This window comes from Pantherophis guttatus, chromosome 15 (assembly GCF_059756535.1).
Source record: "Pantherophis guttatus breed Tessera chromosome 15, ASM5975653v1, whole genome shotgun sequence".
NCBI classification, from domain to species: Eukaryota; Metazoa; Chordata; class Lepidosauria; order Squamata; family Colubridae; genus Pantherophis; species Pantherophis guttatus.
Genome location: NC_142077.1, coordinates 506,617 through 528,566, shown reverse-complemented (window position 1 = coordinate 528,566; position 21,950 = coordinate 506,617). Strand labels below are relative to the sequence as shown.

Here is a 21,950-nt window from a genome sequence, read left to right as displayed (position 1 = left end):
ATCACGATGAACGAAAGGAACTGCTTTCACCCCTGAAGCAGAGTTGGGGCGCTTAGATCAGTAATGACGAAGTAAAATTTATTATTTATATAATCTAGTTGGCAGACACTTAAATCCAGGAACAAGTCCAAAACTGGATGAAACCATGTCAGCACCTCCTGCCCATATTCTTCACAGCTGGAATGATAAGAGGAAGTTATTGCTTAAATCATGGTAGGATTCCTCCCGCAGCACCGTCTGTAACTTACTAAACCTGGTTACTGAACAAACCTAGTTTTTCTGGGTTCACATGACCCATCAGACCCTGCAGTGAAACAATTCCAGCTTGCCAGAGGATTTCCCGACATTTCCAAAGGTGGCTAACCAAGTTGCAGCCTTTAATGAATGGAAGAGGTGGAAAAAACTAGCAACAATATTCACCAATTAATTTCTGTAATTTTTTAAAAATCTTGTTTTTTATTTTTAATCTTTTTTTAAAAAATGGAATGGAGTTAAAAGCAATCATTTAAATAACAAAAATGGCTCCCTGGCCAGGCAAACTTGATTCAATAACCTTTGCTGCGGTTGTTAAATAAACGGCACAGCCATTAAGCAGATCCCTTCTTAGCTATGGGGTGGGGTTTTTTTGTCATCTTATTTTTAGGAAGTTTGCCGTCGGTTTTTTGTTTCATTTTCGACAACTGAACCCGGGGGCTCAAGGCGCGGCTGCAAAGAGGCCTGCTCTTCTGGCCTGTCTTTCGTTTACGGTAGATTTTTGTTCGGTCGCAGCCGAAGTTGTGGACCGTTTTCTTGTGGCACACAATGTGCACCAGTTTCAAATTGTCTGTGGTGAACATGAGCCGGTAAAAATATTCCCAGTCAATTTCCTTCCCGTCGCAGCCTTTCACAGCCTCGACTAAGGTGGGCAGGACCTCCCGTTTCTTCTCAATTCTGAAACAGAAAGGAAGGTTACGTATTTTCAACATCCTTGATGTTAATCCAGGGCTGTTTGTAACATCTTGAGGACTAGCGCCGAATCGGTGCTGCATGAGGCCAGGAAAATTCCGACTAATGAGGCTACAGAAATGGCTCGGCTGCTGTTGTTTTAAGAATGGAAGAGCAACAAGAAGTCATTCAGCCTCCTGATTCCTGTCCAACTAATTGCCTCTTTTAAGGTAGACAGAGCTGGCACATGGAGTCCCTTCCAAGCCAAAGCAAAGCTATTCAACTTCCCTTCTAGAGTTAATCTAGCCTTTTTTTTTAAGTTAAGTCTTCGCTACATACTTATTTTCATGTTTTTTTCAATCAGTGGTTCTCAACCTGTGGTCCACGGACCCCCTGAGGGGCTGCGATGTCATCACAGGGGGTCTGTGGATTTTGATCATGATGCTGCAACAGTCGTAAGTGTGAAAAACAGTCGTAAATCACTTTTTCCAGTGCTGTTGTAACTTGGGTCACTAAACGAACAATGGTTAAGTCCAGGGACTGTTGCAACTTTAAACTGCCGCTAAGCAAGCAGTCATAAATGGAAGACTACTAATGAACTGTCCAGAATTGCTGACAGGTGGCATCTACATTTAATAAATAATATTGATGTTTCTTTTGAAATTCTTCCACATCTCTACTCTACACACAACAGCCAGTTGTCCAGCTGGGTAGGTGGATCCAGGGAGCTTAAAATTCAAGGAATATTTTTGATTTACACACAACTGATCCATCACCAGGAGGGGCCAAATATAATGACCGGACGAACGGGGTGGGCTTGTGTTCCAGGACTCACATGTGATCGAGGTTCCACGTGCTGAACAGAATCCGGCTCTCTTTGTTCCCATAAGGGTTGATGGAGTGTCTCCAGGAGCAGTCTTCGGTGTCAAAAGGGCCCTGTAGACAAGGGGCACACAAAGCTGGATACAGGGAGTCCTCAACTTACAACAATTCGTTTAGTGACCATTCAAAGTACCGATGGCACTTCGAAAAGGGACTTAGGACCATTTGAATGAATTGTTGTAATTTGAGAACTAACTGTAGGTTTTATTTTGGCATTGTCGCTATAGGTTGGAAGAGTTTGCCTTTCTGTAAAGCCAGCGTGAGCAACCCTGTGCCCAGGGGCAGCAGCCTGAAAGACCCTCCCTCTCCCCTGCAATGCCTGACCAAAGGTTCAACTTCAGAAAGCATCGAACCAGTCAATGCCACTCGAAAAAGAAAATAAAAATGCTTAATGCCTTTGCTTTTATCTGTTTGCTTTGATTTTCTTACAACTTACTTGGCAAGAGAACCAGCCTTCCGGTGTGCAGAGGCGGTCCTTGGTCTCTTCCTTCCGGTCAAAATAAAAACCATTATATTTCTCCAACTTCAGTTTCTCCAGCATGGCTTCAGCGATCCCTCTGAATTTCATTTGGCGGGCGGGAGGGACGGCAGAAATGTAAGCCCCAACCTTTGGAGGGAGAAACGCAAGCTTTAAATATCTTATTTAAAAATATTATTTAAAGATAATTGAGCTTGTCAGTCCGCTCCCAAAAGCAAACTTCATGGTGTTTTTTTACAAACCAAGCTGAAACCTGAGAGATTAAATGCTAGTTCAAACCCCAAATACGAATGGTGAAAGCAAACCAAACTATGAAATAGGATGGCAAAAATGCAGGGAATGATGGAGGCTGCCTTGCCCATAACATAAAAGAAAAAAAATCCCAAAGCAGCTTTAAAAGATTCGTGTCTATATTATCAGGTAGCCTTTGTGAGTTGCAGTCCGCAAAAAATACACCCATTTCCATATAATTAAGAGCACAATATGGAAAGTTAGAATTACAAATGTTAAAGATATTTAGTGCAGTGGGTGTATCAAACTGCTTCACTTCGAATTTTAAGCCTTTCTTTTTTGATTTAATAAACGAGATAGTAATTCGCCACAAAGTAATCATGCAAAAATAAGCAACTCGTTTGACTGTTAAGTGCTAATTGGTTCACTCATCGAGGAAAGAGCTAATCAATCATTTGCTGAATGCCTAATCATCATAAACAATCATTGAGTAATATGGTAGGTATGGTGAAGGCAGACTTTGTTTCCAAAAATCTAAGGTCAAAATAAAGACTGGGTAGGGAGTTTTACAAGCCACGTTACCTCTTTCATGTATCCACGGATTCTGCTCTCACAACTATGGCGCATATAACTGGACTTGGTCTTAAACCGAGATTCAACCCCTAAGAATGGTGGGAAATGAATGCCATCAGTCCTCTGCTTTCCCCAAAAAGATTCTTGGAGCCACATTCCAAACCTAAGTGAGATTGTCAAGTTTCTAGTCCTTAAGGCTGCGTTTCCCAAAACTCTCGACATCCTGAGCATTTTCACCCACAGACCAAACGCCAGGCAGATGCACGAAGGCATAAGCTGAGAACTGACCTTCAAACCACATCTCGTCTTCCTTTCTGCTTTCTGCAGAAATATTTTCGTTGAGGTTCTGAATCAGGTCAGACAGCAGTTTGCACCTCTTAGGAGCCTCCTCGCCTGACAGGAGCCCCCGAGCTGCGTGGACCACGCCAGAGGAACAGCTGGAGAAAGCGCTCAGGAAGCGCTCGATCTCGCTGACGTCTGCCAGGAGAAAAAGACGAGAAAACCAAGGATTATCCATTCTGGCAGATGATTAGCTTTAATGGCAATCTGTGTGTGTGTGCGCGCGCACGCGCGTATATATCAGTGGTGGGTTGCCCCTGGTTCAGACCGGTTCTATTGAACCGGTAGTAAAACCGGTGGGAGGCTCCGATGTCATCAGGATGCTTCTGAGCATGCACAGAAGAGCATGCACGAGCAAAGCAAGCACACACGCTTGGGGATATGTTGGGTGTGTATGTTGTGTGTATTGTATGTTGTGTGTATTGTATGTATGTTGTGTCTGTTGTGTGTAGTGTGTATGTTGTGTGTATTGTATGTATGTTGTGTATGTTGTGTGTAGTGTGAATGTTGTGTGTAGTGTGTATGTTGTGTGTATGTTGTGTGTGTCCCCACCACTTACATCCCTTCCATTCCTCCCCGGGGCGCAGCAGGATGAGCTCGGCGTCCTCGGGCAGGGCACGGAAGGCCTCCTCGCTAACTTGGGCGCCGTCCTCGTAGCAGCCCAGCTGGCAGCCTTCGACCAAGGGCGGCTGTGGGGAAGCGGAAAAGCCCGTCAAAGGGAAAAACCCTTAAGACTCCCACAGAGACGCGCCGCTCGCTCATTCGGCCACCCTCTCCGCCCGCCCACCTCCAGCAGGGAGGCCTTCCGCAGCAGCTCCGCGAGGCTCCTGGCCGCCAGCCCGTATTTGCGCCCTCCGGGCCCCGCTCGCACTTTGAAGGCCTTGGCCGCCATTGCGCCGGAAACCGCGCCCGGCCGCTCCTGCGCCCTGATTGGCCCGCCGCGTAGCGAATCCGTGGTCGGGTCGCAACGGCGCACGCGCGGAAGGACCCGCTGCGAGCGTCCCATTCGCTCGTTCGCCGGTCCTTCCCCTCCCGCCCCGCCGGCCGCCACTGTGCCGCCGCGCTCGCGCCTGCGCAGTCGCGTCGCAGCGGTTGCTAGGGGAACAGAGGCCCTAGTGATGGAGCCGGAATAAAGTAGGAGGCGAGGGGGGCGAGAGGGGCGGAAGGGGCTCCCCTTCTCTTAGGCTTCTCTCCCCAACCGTGGGGGCTGGAGAGGGGTTCCCTTGGGGAGGGGGGAAAGGGGCGGGGCCTCTCCCGAGTGCGGGGGCCGGAGGAACTGCCCGCGACTAGATGGAGGCAGCGGGGAGGGGGGGCTAATACAGCGAGGGGGGGGCTGCGTTACTAACATTGGGATTTATGGCTCTTCTTAACCGGGATGGGGGAGGGAAGCAAAGGCGGACCCGAGAGGAGCCAGTCAAGGTGATCTGTGCCCCCCTCCCCGCAGTCGTCTTCATGGTGGTGGTGGACGCGCGAGCAGAAGAGGCCGCCCCCGCCTGCCACGACGGACGGATCGGCTCCAGGTGGGCTGTGGGGGTGGGGAAGGGGGACGACCTACATGCAAGCCCAGAACATGCAAAACATGCCAATTTAATGCATGCAAAACATGCCAATCCAACCTATGCAAAGCATGGGCATGCAAACACAGCACATGCAAAAGCCATGCCATTCCAGGGCATGCAAAACACACGTGGAGGCAAGCCCAGTACATGCAAAGCATGCCATCCCAACGCATGCAAGACGTTTGTGCAGGCTAACACTGTACAAGCACAATTTGTTCAATTTCTGTAGCTACCCCAGAGTCACTTTTTGAGAGGGACAGCTACGGAAATCAAACAAATATTTTCCCCCCTTTTTTTACTACCTTGTAGTTATAATTCAGGGCAGACTTAGAGCAGCTGAATGGAGCTGAGCGTTCACTGGCCAGATGCCCTTCCTGATGCCTACAGCAGATAGTTGGCAGCAGGTATTTTCTCTTTGTGCCCAGAGAGAGAAACATCTGCTGCCGCCTAAGTCTCAGCCTTCACGAGTGGGAGGTGGGAGTCTTCACTAGGCCACCACGCCGTTCAAATAAATAAAACATGCCAATCCAATACATGCAAAAAACGTGTGTGCAAACGCTACATGCAAAACAAGCCAATCCAGTTCATGCAAAACACATGTGCATGCAGACCCAATACATGCAAAACACGCCAATAATTTATATTTTCAAAGCACCTCTGGGTGACTCACAATAATATGCAAATTCATTGGGTGCAAATATAAGAAATGCAGATACGTGTGCCCAGGTCCGAGGCTCCAAATGTGTGAAGGGCCCTGTCTTCTGTTTGCTTTTATTTTTACTTATCGTGGCTTGTTTCCCACAGCTGCTAATTGAGTTGGGCAGTTGTATAAACAGATTGAATAAAATCAATAAACAAAAGACAGCAAATGCGAATGTTTTGAGATGGACCTTTGACTAACTTTCAAAGTGGCTTGCGTTCAGAGCGCAAAGTTAAAACGCCATGATCTTTGATGGTGAGAAACCTCTCCTTTGGTAAAAAGCTGTCTGCTCTTTCTTCCCAGTTAGCACAAGAGGGCAGGATGCCACACAAGATTGGGTTTATAGTTATAAATTCATCTGGACATGAGGACGGCTTCAGTGCCAAGGAACTGATGGTTCACGCGCCAACGGTCAACGGATGGAGGTCACCAAGGTCAGGCCCTAAGAAATTCTAGATATTTCATGTGTTTCTTTGATTTAAATAAATTGAACTAAATAAATTTATATACAGCCCCTCTGCTTTCCACAGTTCAAAAAAAGGTTCTCCCCCCCCTCAAAAAAATGGACAATAAAGCAACTAGAAAAAATTACAATTTCTCAGTCAGAGAACTTTTTAAAAACTGAGTAGCGTGTCTTTCATCCCCTCTATTAGGAGATCAGAATTTTAAAAAGGTCATAATTCAAGCCCAGGATTGTAAAGCAGTCAGCCAAGAAAGTTTCCTCATAAATCATAAATTTCATGCATTTACGTTTAGCTTTCTAGGTTTTTAGAGTCCTATGGCTACAGTATTTTATGTAGTGTTAAATTTATCCACATTGAATTAGGTATATTCAGATAGTTTAGGTTTATAGAGATGTGGGGGTTTCTGACATTTTATTTTCCTTGCTTTTTTTCCTTCTCTCCCTTTCTCCTTCCTTCTCTCTCCTTTCTTCTCTCCCTTTTCTCTCTTTTCCTTCCTTCCTTCCTTCCTTCCTTCCTTCCTTCCTTCCTTCCTTCCCCCGATCACTAAGTGTAATAAAATATTCCCTCCATTTCAACCTTGGCATGAGAAATCAAAGACCTTCCTTTTTCTTTATTTTCAGACTCTGCCAGTATCCCCAAGAAATAGTCCTCCAGATGGTGGAAAGGTGCAGAATTCGAAAGCTGCAGCTCCTGGCTCACCAATATATGATCTCCAGCAAAATTGAGTTCTACATCAGCGAAAACTTGCCCGATTATTTTGCGCCCTATAAAACAGAGCAATTCCAAAGATTGGGGTGAGCTTTCTCTTCCCTGACGTGTGTCGGTTTTCCTGCCTGAGTCCCTCAGAGGGTCACCCAGCAGAAGTGGGTTGTCAGTGGGCACATGGGATTTGCCCAGCCCCTTGGCTGATTCCGGATCAGACCGACTGTAAAAGCAAGGCACAATTCCAGATAAGCAGCCACAGTTCCTAAAAGACTTGTTTGTGAATGCTGGCTGACCCTTTGCTTATTCTCCTTTCCTTAGGAATTTGAGAGAATTTGTGGATAGCTTAGGATTTCAAGCCAATAATTTGAAATTTGGGGTGTGGCTGAAAAAGACGGAGGCCCATCCAGCACACGCATACAAACCTATTGGCAGCTCACTAATTCATCCCAGGCATCCTTTTCTTAGAACATAAAATATTGAGCGTCCATCAGCATCACAGGGTTCATAATACTTGTCAAATATAATCTGCATTAAATCTCTTTTTTTCCCCTCTTCTACAGTTATGTCTCTCTTTCCGATAATGAAAAGACTGGCTACAGGGCCCGGGAATTGAAATCGGTCTACGTGGATGCGGTTGGCCAATATCTAAAGTTGACTTTCCACAAAAACTACGCCAATCGGTACAACCTGTACAGCCAGGTAAAAACTGGGTCTCTCTAGATCAGTGTTTCCAAACCTTGGCAACTTTGAGATGTGTGGACTTCAACTCCCAGAATTCCCCAGCCAGCCATGCTTGTCCATCTCCTGCCTGCCAGAGCAGAGAGATTGCAGTGAAAGGGATTATAAAAGAGGACACTGGGGATACACACCAGAAAGAATGCATTGGTGCCAGGGAATTGGGAGTTAAAGTCCACATTTCTCAAAGTTGTCCAGGTTGTGAAACACTAATCCAGACACATTGCTATCATGGCAAAAGACTCATATTATATTGACTGTTTCCTAATATGATTTGATTGCTTATTTGTTCCCTATGACTATCATTAAGTGTTGTACCTTATGATTCTTGACGAATGTATCTTTTCTATTATGTACTCCGAGAGCGTATGCACCAAGACAAATTCCTTGTGTGTCCAATCAATTATTCTTGGCCAATAAAAAATTCTATTCTGTTCTATTCGTTCATGGCAATAGTTATCCAGTGTGTTTGGAAGCACTAACTGAAGGGAAGACAGTATAAAAATCATCAAAGTTGATGGTAATATTCTGACTTTGAATGGCCAAAGAGATCCTGTTTATAGGGTCCACAACCTTGCCTGGAAAAAAATAGAAATTATTAAGTTTCTTATTAATAAAAATAATTAATATAGAATGTAAAGGTTGACTTTTCTACGCAGATAGTTAAAAACGGAGTGATTGGGAAGTAGTTAGTTGACCCTGTTTCTGTTGCCCGTTGGATTCTTCTCTTGTTTTCTTGAAACAAAAGGAAAGATGTCGAAAGGCCTTTGAACCTCAGCTCCCTTTTTCTACCTCTTGTTTCTCCAGGTTGCTCTCGTGGCAATAAACATCATTGGGGAACCTGCAGATCTGAGCCATGAAAACAGCCAGGTGCGTCTGGGGAATTTTGAGGGAGGGAAAGCAAAAGGCAAAGAATCCCTTTCCTGTTTACTCCCCATTAAACAAAGATTTGCAACCGTCATAAGTTACCACTGTGAAAGGCAGACTCACTACAGTCGTAACTCAAGACGTACCAGTGTACAGGTAGTCCTTGATACAGGTGTACAGATATAGAGGCCATAACTCAAGGACCACCTGTGTACTTGTATATAGGTAGTCCTCAACTTACGACCACAGTTGAGCCCAAAATTTCTGCTGCTAAGCGAGATAGCTCTCAAGCCCCATTTTTCGACCTTTCTTGTTAAGTGAATCACCGCAGTTGTTAAGTTAGCAAACCGTCGTTAAGTGAATCTGGCTTCCCCATTGACTTCGTTGGTCAGAAGGTCGCAAAAGGAGATCATGTGACACACACACACACACACACACACACACACGGGCGCTGCGACCGTCATAAATATGAGTCAGTTGCCAAATGTCTGAATGTTGATCATGTGACCCTGGGGACGCCGCCACGGTCGTAAGTGTGAAAATGATCATAAATCACTTTTTTCAGTGTCGTCGTAACTTCAAAGGGTCAGTAAACGAACTGTTGTAAGTCGAGGACTACCTGTATTTCAGTGTTGCTGTCATTCGCCCACACTGTGCCCATTCTAGTCAAAATTTCTCTCTGCTGTGGTTTTGTTATCTAGTCTGCCAAGGAGAAGCTGATCGACCATTACCTAGGGAGCAATTCGGATGACTCGGCCCTTGAGGGGAGCTACCCTGGGTGAGGAAGGCCTAACGGGGAAGCCTCTCCATGCCCATTTTCCTTCCCTCCCTACCCACACCCGTCTGCCCACCGTGGGCACGTGGCACCGTCCCAAGCTGCCATTCTTCCCTTCATTCCAGGAAGGCCGACGCCATTTCTCCGCTGGACGATCTGGCTTTTGACATGTACCAGGATCCGGAAGTGGCCCAGATCATTCGCAAGTTGGACGAGAAGAAGCACGAAGCGGTGCACCTGGAACACTACGATCACGCCAAGAAGCTCAAGCAGGCCATCGCAGATCTGCAGAAGGTAGTGGCGGCCAAGCGGGGAGGGGAAGGGTCCTGGTGGGAGACATGGAAAGGGACTCGGCTGCCTTGAGGTCCTTCCTTTCTCGTTCTCTTCAACATCCGAAATGCGTGAAGGCTTTTTTTCCCTTCTGGGTGTTGAATATCAAACGCTCTGCTTGTTGGATTAGGGTAACCCGATTTTTTAAATCAGTCGTGGTTTAGTTTCTCATGGCTTTGAATGTAGACTTGATGAAAGGCCAAAGAAGCGATGCCCAATTCATTCATTCATTTAATTATCCATCGGACATTCAGGCACCCATTCACTCTGTGTTTTAGAAGTTTTCTCTATTGTGACCGACTGCCCCCACGCCGGGCTCATATTTCAGGTCGGGGAGCGGCTGGGACGCTACGAGGTGGAGAAACGGTGCGCCGTCAAGAGGGAGGACTACGACTTGGCCAAGCAGAAAAAGCAGCAGATGGAGGACTATCGTCTCAAGGTCTATCAGCAGTTGGAGCTTCATAATCTCTTGGACCCAGAGCTCGCCGTAAGTGGGGCATCCTCAGGAAGGAATCCCTAGGCACCTCTGGAAGACAGCTGTTTGGGATCCTGGGGAATCCCCACCCACTTAAAAAAAACCCACCCCCATTAAAAACTGTTCTCTCTCAAGACTGATCAGGAGTTGGGATTTATAGGATTTTGATGATCCATGGTTACTTTAGATAAAGTTTGGCCACTTGAAGATGTGTGGACTTCAACTCCCAGAACCTATTAGAATAATTTAGGTGACAGGGAGATATGCACTGGGGCCCCACTATATGCCACAGTAATGTGGTAACCAGAGTTTCTCAACCTTGGCAATGTGAAGATGTGTGGACTTCAACCCCCAATTCTAATGCATTCCTTTTGGTCTGTATCCCCATTATAGTTCGCTTACTCTCTTCTAATCCCTTTCTCTGCAATTCTCTAGAGAGAAATAAACCATCAGAGACTTTGCATTCAGCTTGTCTCTTCCTTGGGTTTTCTGAAAAGCAGAAGGAACGAATGAATGAATGGTTGGATGAATTTCTCTCATTCACTCAGATCCGGCGACTACCTGACTTGCCACTCGACCCCGTGGCTCAGCCCACCACGACCCTCCAGCAGAAGAAGCCCCTGCCGTCTCCCTGGCGGGAGAAAGCCGAGCCAGAGAGTCCTGCCTCGTTGCCCCTCGAGAAGCCCCCTGAAGTCCCCTCACCTGAGCCGGCCCCCCCTCGGGTCTTCTCTCCCCCGCTGGCCCAGGCAGCTCCCATTGCTGCAGAAGCTTTCCCCAAGATCAATGTAAGTTTGGGTCGACTCTTTCCTGCTTCTTTTGTCCCCTTTTCTCCAATCAAGAAGGTTGGGTGGTGGGGAGGAGGTAAGGACAAGAACAAGGCTGGACTTCCATTCTGTAGAAGAGACCCAAGTCCCAAGACTTGGGGCTGAGCAGATAAATTATAGATTTTAATAAATTATAGATTTTAATAAAATTAAATTATATAATTTATAATAAATTATAGATTTTAATAAAAAAAATGGAAGGTCTGATTTTTCTTGAATATTTCCTTCCTTCCTGCCCTCCTTCTTTCTAGTCTCTCCTTCCTTCTTTCTTCTTTCTCTTTCCTTTTTTCTTCTGCTCTTTTCCTTCTTCCTTTCTCTTTTTCTCCTTCCTTTCTTCCCTCTTCTCTCTTTTTCCTCTCTTTATCCTTCATTCCTTCCTTTCCTTACCGAGTTCTTGTGGGAGGACTTTTTCCACAAATATCTCCTGCCCTTCACATCTCCGGCCCTCGACACAAACCTTCCCTCCCATTCTTGCTCTGTGTAAAAGATCACTTCCCCCTTGGCTTCCTCGAGAGTGCTGATGGGGGGATTCTGGGAGCCACACCCTGGAGGGCATCGAACCGAGGAGGGACGTCATCCGGCCACCCACCGTTGAGCCCGCATGGCCCTTCCCTTCCAGGTCGAGTTCTTACCTTACGACGAGCGGCCCCTCCCGGCCATCCGCAAGCAGCAGGAGGAAGGTTTCTCCTTGCTGGAGCCCGAGATGAATGAGGAAGAGCCCGGAGACACGCCCAGGAGCGGGGTAGTTGGCGATCCGGAGCCTCTGACGGAGAAGGCCCTGCGGGAGGCCAGCGCCTCCATAGACGTCTTTGGGGAAACTCTGGTAAAGAGGGGGGGCAGGGCCAGTGGTGGGTTTCAAATTTTTTTACTACCAGTTCTGTGGGTGTGACTTGGTGGGCGTGGCTTGGGCGTGGCAGGGGAAGGATACTGCAAAATCCCCATTTCCTCCCGATCAGCTGGGACTCAGGAGGCAGAGAATGGATGGGGGTGGGGCCAGTCAGAGGTGGTATTTACTGGTTCTCCGAACTACTCAAAATTTCCGCTACCGGTTCTCCAGAACTGGTCAGAACCTGCTGAAACCCACCTCTGGTCAGGACCAAGGGGCCTCTTGAGCTCCCCGACTTTCGGATGAGAGGGAGAGAAACTGGACAGGATGACCCAGGGGCACCCCTAGGAGCCAATCGGGGGACAAATTTCAAGAGAAGATGGCAGGGAGCCATGCACAAGAGCAGGGAGAGGAGGGGATCACATGATTCTGGGGACGCTGCGTCCATCCTGAACCAGTTGCCAAGGGTCCGAATTCCAATCACGCGACCCTGGGGAGGCTGCAGCAGTTGTAAGTGTGCAGTGCGGTCCTAACTCACAGTTTCAGGGCCCTTGTAACTCTGAACAGTCATTGAACGAATGGTCGTAAGTTGAGGACTACCTATAGAAGTGAGGGAAGGAACTTACCCCCATGAGATTCTCGGCCAGCTATCAACTTTGGTGGAGTTGCTGCTCTCCAGCCACGTCCCTCACCTTCCTTCCTGCCTGCCTGCCTTGCTTTCCCCAGGTGGCCGGTGCCTATTCCAAAACCTGGTCGTATCGCGAGGACTCATTGCTGGCCATCTACAAGAAAATGACGGAGGCTCCCGCCAGCATGCCGAAAGAGGAGCTCAAGAACATGCTCCGGGGGGCCATCTTTCTCGTCGTGAGGGCCATCAAAGATATCGTCTCTTCGGTGAGTCAAGGTGAAAACTGGAAGGTAGAGAGGGAGGGTCACCTGTTTATCCCACCGCCCTGGCTCCCCAAAGCTCTGCCCCATCCCCTGGCCTCCTTCTGTTCTGACCAAGGCTTCCTGAGACAGTAACAATCACACGCTTAATCCCAAAAACCTTCTTTTTATTTCAACGGCTGCGAATTATGTTCATTCACAGCTCGTAATGAGTCCCAGGCAATTTGTGAATAGTCCGACAGAAGCCTGCCACCGACTTTTGGGATAAGGCTGATAAACACCCACCTTTATCTCCCTTAAAAACACTGCCAAAGACCTAAATGGCAATTAGCTTTGCACGGCCAAACAGAGCACAAAGTCAAAACGGAGCTTCAGAGTTCAAACTGACCAGAAAGAACAAAGTTGCTTCCTGCAAAAGCTCATGTCCCTTTGCTCCTCCTTTATGTCTTATGGGAGGGGCCAATCATCTCCAAGCCTTACTCCCGAGTCGCCCCTTTTGTCTTAACTGTTCTTGCCTTCTGGCAGCTCTGCGCATTTGTGCACTGGGAACAGGCTCCCTCTGTTCCTCTGCTTCGCTGACGTCAGACTCTGGAGGCTCCGGAGTCAGCACATCACTCCCAGACGGCCCTGGCCCCCTCTCTGCCTCCGACGCAGAGCCCTCGTCCAAGCCTTCCCCAGACTTCCTTCCCAGCCTCCTCACTGTCCGACTCCACTGCCAGCTCCGCAAGCCTCTGTCGGATCACAACACCTGCGCCCTGCTTCCAGCTGACACTAAAAAGAAAAGCAGGTACTTGAGGTGCCTTAAAAACCTGAAGTTGACTCACCTGGATGGTTGTGTGTTGCTGCTTCCTTTGTTTCAGGTCTTCCATGCCTCCTTGAAGCTCCTGAAAATGAGCATCACGCAGTACATCCCCAAGCATAAACTGGGCAAGCAGGAGACCATCTTCTGCGTGGAACGGAGCTTTCCCAACCTCCTCTCCCGCACAGGGGACTCCTCGGCCCGCCTCCGGATGGCCACTGCCAACTTCATCCAGGTCAGTCTGCCTGCAGGGAAACTATGTTGGATGACGATTCTGCAGTCTGTGAGCTGACGTTCCATCTGCCAAGGTAGCTAGAGGCTTGGTCCTTTATGGTGATTCCAAATGGGGTTTAAAAATTCACCATTTTTCTTTTTAACATTCTTGTCTAGTTTGGTTTTCTCTCTCTCTCTCTGCTAATTTTTTTTTTCTGTTGGATTTTGTATTTGGACCTTCTGAATAATTTTTTTTTAAATGAAAAATGAAATTAATTTCAATGCTGTTTCATACATTTATGATTTCATTTGAATGTTGTAAGACACCTAGAGTCGCCTTGTGTATAATAAATAAAGAAGTCCTTTGAACGGTCACTAAACAAATGGTTGTAAGTCGAGGACTACCTATACATCCTAAATAAATCTTTTTATGCTGACAATCGAGCCTCGTAGTTCAGGAAAACCTGGCTGCCCCCCTCCCCCCAACCGACCAGTAACCCATCCTGCTTTTTTGCAGGAGATGGCCCTTTGCAACGAAGTGAAGCCTCTGCAGATCATCCCTACCCACCTGGTGCAGCCCCTGAGGTCCAACTGCCCCACGCACCTCGCCATGAGCCAGGTGGAGTTGGTGGAACGCTTGCTGAAACACCTGGGCACCGAGAACTCCGGCTTCACCGTTGATAACGTCATGCGAGTAAGGACTCTGGGTCCCTATAGCCTCCTACAGTTTATTCCGAGATTTGAGCCAGATAACAGGACTTTTCTTGTAAAATGTAACACGGGCCTTTCTATTTTCATTCTTTCTATCCCATCACCAAATCTCTCTCTCTTTGGACACTTAACAACCGGTGTTCCTCCACCTTGGCAGCTTGAAGATGTGTGGGCTTCGACTCCCAGAATTCCCCAGCCAGCCAGCCAGCCAACATAGTCATTTTTTTTTCTCCCATCCCCTGGAGAGGAGGGATTGCAGAGAAAGGGACTATAAGAGAGTAATCCAGCCACAATGGGGATTACGCATCAAAAGAAATGCATTAGAGTTGGGTGTTGAAACCCACACATCTTCAAGTTGCCACGATTGAGAAACTTTGGATTACCAGATCACTGTGGCGTATCTTGAGGTGCCCCCGGCCATCTTTTTTTCTTGTCGCTCCAGATCCTAAATGATTATGCTTAGATGCTCACATTTGAACCTGATCGGAAAGCTTTTCCCTCTCAGTTTGCGACAGGAGCTCTGGAGCACCGCGTTTTCGAGGTGCGGGAAACAGCTCTCCGGATCATCTTGGACATGTATCGGCAGCACCGAGACAACATCCTGGATTATCTCCCCCCTGACGACGCCAACACCCGCAAGAACGTGCTGTACAAGACCTTGTTCGATGGCTTCGCTAAAATCGACGGGCGACTCACCGAGGCCGAGCTGAAAGTAAGGGAGGAGCCTTCCTAAGGATTTTGCCCTTTTTAAGGGGTGAGAAGCCCTGGCCCGGCTCTTAGGAATCCAAGTGGGTGGCTCACGCAGTGGGCGTGTCCTGAGTTAGCTTCACCCAGCCCAAGTTTGCTAGAAAGGGAGTGGAGGAAGAGGAAGAGGCAGTGGGGTCCTTGGTATTCTCTGAGCTTGGTGGCTTTCCTATAGGCGTTTCGTGACCCAGCTAGGTGACATCATCAGGGCTAGAAGGAAGTGGGGGTTGCAGGGAGGAGGAGGAGGAGTGATGCTCCATGGCTGTCAGCTGGTTGTCTCCACAGGCCCAGAAGAAGGCGGCCACTGAGGAAGCGGAGAAGGAGAAGAAAGACGAGATCAAAGCCTTACAGGGCCAAGTGGCGGCTCTAAAGGAGATGCAGGCAGAGGCCCAAGCCGACAAGGTATCCCAGGGGTTCCAAAGATCGTCCCGCTGGCCAGCCTGGGTCTCACCAGATGTGGCCCTCCAGCACATCTGTGGGCTGTCAGCCGGAGAAGGGCCGCTCCGGCCTCCTGCTCTTACTCAGGGGAGCCCCAAATTGTCAGCTGCCATGCAGGTTTCGGGGGTACACGATGAGACACACACACACACACACACACACACACACACACACACACTTTTTTTTTTTTTTTTTTTTTTTTGGTCTTGTTAAGTAAACTTGGCTTTCCACAAAGAGCCAAAGAGTTTCTGTTTCTTCTGACTTCCTTAATTTCTCTTTAGGAAAAAGACCGCGATTTCCAGAAATCAAAAAATCAAGGTACTGCTTTTTTTTTTTTTTTTTTTTTTTTTTTGAATGCTTTTGTAAAGCATCTGAGGAGTGTTTGCTGTGACTAAATTCGGGTACTTGGCAAGTGGTCGATGCTTACAGAACCCTTCTCTCTCTTCTCCTTCTCTTCCAAGCTGAAACGTCCAAGAAGGCTGCCCAGCCCGTCCCGGCAGATACTCTCGATGACCATTCGTCTGTCACGAACTACCTGGACAAGTAAGTAGCTGGTGGTTCCTTCCTTCCTCCCTCCCTTCCTTCCTTCCCTCCCTCCCTCCCTCCTTCCCTTTCTCCTTCTTTCCTTTCCTTCATTTTTCCCTCCTTCCCCCTTTCTCCTTCCTTCTTTCCCTCCTTCCCCCTTTCTCTTTCCTTCCTTCCATCCTCCCTCCCTCCCTCCTTGTCAGGCATAAAGAATTAGGACCACACATTAATCTCCAGTTAAGCTACTTTATTGCTTCTGCACATACAGCACTAAACTGACACTAGGTAAGAGTTAACAGAATTCAAGAGGGGTTCAGAGGATGCAGCTCCCGTGGCTGAATTTGTGGTTTTTTCCCCCTATTCTCCCTCCACGTCAGCCTGTGCATCTTTTGTGGGGAAAGGGACGACTCCTTCACCGAGGAAGGGCTGGACCTCCATTACTGGAAGCACTGCCCCATGCTGACCAGGTGTGACTTCTGCAAACAGGTGAGCCTTCTCTCCTTCCCTGAGCGGCTTCCCTCCTGGAGTTGGGGGTGCTCCGTCTCTGGAGGTTCCAGGAAGAGATTGGAAAGTCCAGGGTGGCCTACAGATTTTCAGCAGCCTCCCCTTGGTCACGCGATCCAAATTAAGACGCTTGGCAACTGACTCATAGTTATGACGGTCGCAGTGTCCCAGGGTCACGTGATCCCCTTTTGCAGGCAAGCAAAGTCAATGGAGAAGCTGGATTCGCTTAACAACCGTGTTACTAACTTAACGACTGCAGGGATTCACTTAGGAACTGTGGCAAGAAAGGCCGCAAAATGAGGCAAAACTCAGCTAACAACTGCTCTCGCTTAGCAGTGGAAATTTTGGGCTCGATTGTGGCCATAAGTCGAGGGCTACCTGTAAGGTCTCCTTCTCGGACAGGGGGTTGGAGTAGAAGACCTCCAAGGTCCCTTCCGGCCCTGTGATTTTAAGGCCATTCTTTACGCCCTCCTCTTCAGTGCCTTATAACAGAATCAGAGTTGGAAGGAACCTTGGAGGTCTTCTAGTCCAACCCCGTGCTCGAGCAGAGGAACCTAAACCATCCCAGTCAAGTGGCTGTTCAGTCTCTTCTTCAAAACCTCCAATGATGGAGAACCCACAACTTCTGGAGGGAGGGAGGGATGCCCTCCCACGGATCTGTTAGTCTGCCTTACTCATTTTGCAAAACAAAATACCAAACCTATTTGCAAACCGGTCTAGGAATTTGGGGAGAAGGAAGTCCGGTCAGTGAAGGCTAACGGAGACCTGGCCCCAAACAGTTGGGAAGGCAGGCCTGGCTCCTTTTGGGGGGAACAGAGGGGTTTTCCTGCCAGCCTGGGAAGACACACACAGACAGAGAGAGACAGTTTGCCATCCTCTCAAGCCGAGGCTGCCTTCTCTTCCCTCCTGGGCAGGTGGTGGAAATCGCCAGCCTGACCGAGCACTTGCTGACGGAGTGTGAGAAAAAGGACAACTTTGCCAAGTGTTCTTGTTGTTGCGAGGCCCTGCCGAAGGACGAGCTGCCCCGGCATGTCAAGAGCAGATCTTGCAACCGTAAGTCCTTCGTTTATGCCCGTACGCGACATCCTTTTGCATCCGGGACCCTCCCCGGTTGACGTTCTCCCTCTCTCCTCTCTCCAGCTGCCAAGCCTGAGAAAGTGGCCAACCGTTGCCCGTTATGCCACGACAATTTTACACCGGGCGAGGAGGTGAGAGCCGTGGGCATTAAGCGGAGGGTGTTGATGTTCAAATTAAGGGGGTGGGGGGGAACAGGGGAAGGGTCCTCTTCTTGTCCTGGGCGACCAAGGACAATGCCTGACTTGCTTTAAGAGGGGAAGGTAGTGTGGGGACAATCCAGCACACGGGCAGAGCTACAATTCTCTATATTTCCACTCTCTACTTCTTTTTATATTTCTTCCTTGCTTATATTTCTCAATTGATCAAAATTCAGGGGCTTGGCAACCGGCACTGGGGGGTTGTGAGCCCATCATCCGTTGCTCCTCCTCTCTCTTTTCATCGTCGCTGTAGAACCTCTGAACCTTTCTTTCATCCTCTCTCTCCCCCACCTCTCCCCCACCCCACCCACTCTTCCTCCACCCCCACCCCCACCCCCCGCAGGCCTGGAAGGTGCACCTGATGGGCAAAGACGGCTGCCGCATGAATCCGAGGCGCACGCATTCCCTGAACAAGAGCCTGCCAACGCAGGCTGTCACCGGTAAAGACCCCTCTCGTGTTTCCCCCCCCCATCCCACTCCTTCATAAACTGGGGTGCCCTTGTTCCTCCCCAGAAATCAGGGCTGCAAAACGCACACAGCTGGCACTTCCGGCTGGGAATCCATGTCTTATAGTGCAAGCTTGCCCAGAGTTCCTGTATCAGAGAGATGGGAGAGCCTCGAAATTAATTATGATTAATAATAACCACACGATTCGCTTAACAACCAAAAGATTGTGGAATCCAGCCAGACTGCTTTCCTGTCCCAGTTGAGGTCGTAAGCAAGGACTGCCTGTAATTTCAGCTACACACACACACCACTGGTTGCAGACCCTGAAAGTTGGAAACAGCAGCCCCTCTCCCCTTCCCATCTCTTCCTCAAAAGCGGAGCTAAACTCACACATACACTCTTTTTTTCCCGTTTTCTTTTAATTTGCAGGCCGGGCTGGCGGAAACGTCCTGAACCGGTCGGGGCCCCTGGGAACAAAGCTGCGGTCGCCCACGGTGGGGAGCAAAATCCCCACCCCTCGAGGAGGCTTGAATAAAAACACTGGCAGAACATATGCAAAGCGATGAGGCAGGTCCCTTCTTTACCTCCCAGGGGCCACGTTTGCCTTCTTTCACTGCAGTAGGTCTTACGGTGATTGGGGGGGGGGGGAGCAGTGGCGGTCCAACAGGGTGGCCACCCTGATTCTCTGCTAATCGCTCCCCCCACCCCCATTTACGACCGCTGCAGTTTGCTCTCTATGCAGAATCACAGAGTTGGAAGGGACCTTGGAGGTCTTCTAGTCCAGCCCCCTGCTCAAGGCAGGAGACCTTACAGCATCCCAGTCCAGTCTCTTCTTAAAAACCTCCAGTGATGGAGCAGCCACAGCTTGGATAACCCAAGATTGCACCACTCAGATCGGTGGCGTATAAATTTAACGCATCTATAAATATTCCCTGGGAGAGGAACTAAAACCGAAGCACAAAATAGATTAGAAGCAACTATCTCTGGAAGATAGTTGAGTTGTCAGAATTGTTGCTTAACAGTAGGAACCATTAAAGGGCTTTTCAACACACTCGCACTCTTCCCTTGGAAGGCAGGCCAAACAAAGCCCTGGCCAAGGCCAAACTCCACTCCTGACCCCCAGCGTCCCATTTTCCCCTTCGCTCAGACTATAGCAAAATCTGGAAAAAAAATTTCCTTGCATGCTTGATTGCTAAGGCTGTGCGGTGAAAACCTCAAAAAGGAGGAGGGGAAAAACCCCGGCAGCTTTTTGGCTTCACTCTGGCTTTTTATGCCTCAAGGAGTGGAGTGGATGGAGTGAGTTACTTTTGATGCCCCAAAAGTCGTCAAAATGGAATTCGCTTTGTTCAGGATTGCAGCCCCATTCAGGGAAAAGGGCAAAGGAATCAGTAAAAAAAAAAATTCCCTTTGGAAATAAAGGAAAAGCTTATAAACAATTGAACAAAGGGAAGTAGAAAACAGTCACAGAATTTACTTTTATTTGTTTGTTTTTTTAAAAAAATCTCTTCTTGGTCTTATGCTTCCAACCCTCAATTCGAAAAGACGGGCAGCTTTTTTTTCCAAAACAAAATGCATCTCTTTTTTTAAACAAATTGATTTGCATCTCCTTTTGAGATGTCTTAACCAAGCTTCTGTACAGGTTTCTGAAATGCACCAGCATGCAGGAAAAAATAGGCTTTTCTGACAAAGAGCCAAGCCTCGTATCTGTATATCATCTCCCCCCCTCCCCCATCCTCTCTTAATTTGCTCAGGAAAGGCAAGAACCTTAGCTTAAAGGGCTTACGAAAACAAACCAGGTTGCAGGAAATCAGCATTTTTCCTTTTTCTCTTTTTTTAAAGAGCAACCGCACTCCCTGGTTACCCCGGCCGAGCCCATTTGGTTTGGGCCGAGGGCCTCACCACATAGGCACAAATAACTTGAGCACTTTCTACTATGCAGTCCACCCCCCCCCCTTGATACCTGTAGATGCACGAATGCACACCGTAGACACTTGCAAATGTGTTTTTTTTTTAATTGTAATGTGTGTGTGTTTTTTTAAAAATGAAATTGTAGAGATGTTCAGACGCGTTTCAATTCCGTAGAGCAGAAGGTGTAAGTGGGGGCTGAAGCGTGTCGGAGGGCCACAGTTGTGCAAACTCAACGCCACAGAGAAAGGCTTTGAGGCTGTCGGCAGCCTGACGTTGTGTGGATGTTGGCTGGGAATCCTGGGAGTTGGAGTCCACTCCTCCTAAAGCTGCCGAGATGCTTTAAGGCGGTGTTTCTCAACCCCGCCAGTCATCGGCTGCTAAGCAGGCAGTCCTCGCCTTAGGTTAGGAACACGGTTGTTAAGCGACTCTGGCTTCCCCGTGTCAGGAGGTCGCAAAAGGGGATCACGTGACCCCGGGACATTGTGACCGACATAAACGTGAATCACTTGCCACGGGCCTGAATTTTGATCACGTGACCGGGATGTTGCCATGTTTCAAAAGTGTGAAAAATGGTCATAAATCACTTTTTTCAATGCCGTTGTAACTGAACGGTCACTAAATGAACTGTTGTAAGTGGAGGACTGCCTGTATATAGGACAGAGCGATGCATGAGGTAGCAGGTCCCAGCCCTGTCTGGGAAGGAGGGGGCAAGGAGGACCCTCGCTACACTCATCACATGCTCTCAAAACCTCTTTTCCTGGGTTGTTTTGATTGCGGCCATATTTACTAAGACGGTTATGGAAAAACAGAAATTCAAAAACTACCTTTGCCACCATCTGTGGGCCTCGTGTAGAAATCTCTGGCCGTCTCGAGGTTTGCAAAAGCACATTTTGGTGGTGGTGGTGGGGGGGGTTCCTTTAGATCCGCCAAAGTGGAGTCCTACCTCAAAGGAATCCTGAGGCCACTCTCGAGGGATCGGGGCCCTTTTTATCCCAACTGTCTTAATCTAAAGAGCAAATAAGCTGGATAGCAGGGCTGATTCCAGAGTTCCGCAGGCTCTTTGCTACGTAGAAACGCGTTACACTCCTGTTTGTACTTAAATGATAATAAAAGTTCTGAATTTCAGCTGATGGGTAACTGGTATTTTTTATATGCGTCTGCTTTTCTGCTCATCCAATTCTTTTTTTATTACTATTTTTGCAGCATCCTTCTCAGCTCAAAAGGAAGATTAAGAATTGGTGCTTTAGAACAAGGAGTCATTTGGGTGTTGCGCTTAAGGCCTCGGGCTAGAAACCAGGGGGCTGAGAGCTCTAGTGCCACTTGGTCACGGAGTCAGATGGGGGAGGTTGGGCCAGTCCCTCCCTCTCAGCCCTAGGAAGGAGGCAATGGCAGGCCATGAAATCTTGCCTAGAAAAGGACAGCCATTTGTCCAGGCAGTGACCCAACTAGGTAACGTTATCAGTGCTGGAAGGAAGTGGGGTGTGCGGAGAGAAGGAGGGGGACTGTGGGGTCCCTGGTGCTCTCTTGAGCTTGGTGGTTTCCTTGTAGACATTTTATGTTCCAACTAGGTTGGCTAGGTTAACCAGAAAGAGACCATGATGGAAGGTCGGTGATGCAGGCACCGTTAGGAGACCAATTTAGGGACGCTTCCCCTGGAGAAGGTCTATGTAGGATCTGACGCTTCCTTGATGCTGCTAATCCAGGGGACTCCAAACTCTGCAACTTTTAAGACTTGGCCACTTCAACTCCCAGGATTCCTCATGTTCGCCCCAATTTCTGGGAGTTGAAGCCCACAAGTCTTAAAACTTGCCC

The 21,950-nt window shown here is 48.4% G+C and overlaps 2 protein-coding genes across 3 annotated transcripts; one reads left to right on the top strand and one right to left on the bottom strand.

Annotated features, from left to right (window-relative positions):
• Positions 1-57: 57 nt before the first annotated feature.
• DFFB (DNA fragmentation factor subunit beta) lies at positions 58-4,369 on the bottom strand. 2 transcript variants are annotated; one of them, XM_034424227.2, is made up of 8 exons: positions 4,215-4,369; positions 3,987-4,116; positions 3,377-3,565; positions 3,098-3,177; positions 2,243-2,413; positions 1,760-1,860; positions 653-930; positions 58-177 (listed from the first exon to the last, which is right to left on the bottom strand). In XM_034424227.2, exons 1-8 carry the CDS (start codon positions 4,317-4,319, stop codon positions 149-151), a joined length of 1,083 nt encoding a protein of 360 aa, XP_034280118.2. In that variant the 5' UTR covers positions 4,320-4,369; the 3' UTR covers positions 58-148. The 2 variants fall into 2 exon arrangements, with proteins under 2 accessions (XP_034280118.2, XP_034280117.2); XM_034424226.2 differs by lacking the exon at positions 58-177 and having other exon boundaries at positions 437-930.
• Positions 4,370-4,509: 140 nt separating this feature from the next.
• Positions 4,510-21,263, top strand: CEP104 (centrosomal protein 104). Its single transcript, XM_034424230.3, has 23 exons — positions 4,510-4,561; positions 4,872-4,947; positions 5,990-6,120; positions 6,771-6,944; positions 7,416-7,554; positions 8,398-8,460; positions 9,159-9,235; positions 9,358-9,526; positions 9,891-10,049; positions 10,586-10,822; positions 11,481-11,684; positions 12,414-12,581; positions 13,436-13,609; positions 14,105-14,281; positions 14,804-15,010; positions 15,328-15,444; positions 15,762-15,798; positions 15,942-16,023; positions 16,383-16,491; positions 17,424-17,562; positions 17,650-17,717; positions 18,127-18,223; positions 18,660-21,263. Exons 3-23 carry the CDS (start codon positions 6,008-6,010, stop codon positions 18,794-18,796), a joined length of 2,847 nt encoding a protein of 948 aa, XP_034280121.2. The 5' UTR covers positions 4,510-4,561; positions 4,872-4,947; positions 5,990-6,007; the 3' UTR covers positions 18,797-21,263.
• Positions 21,264-21,950: the final 687 nt, after the last annotated feature.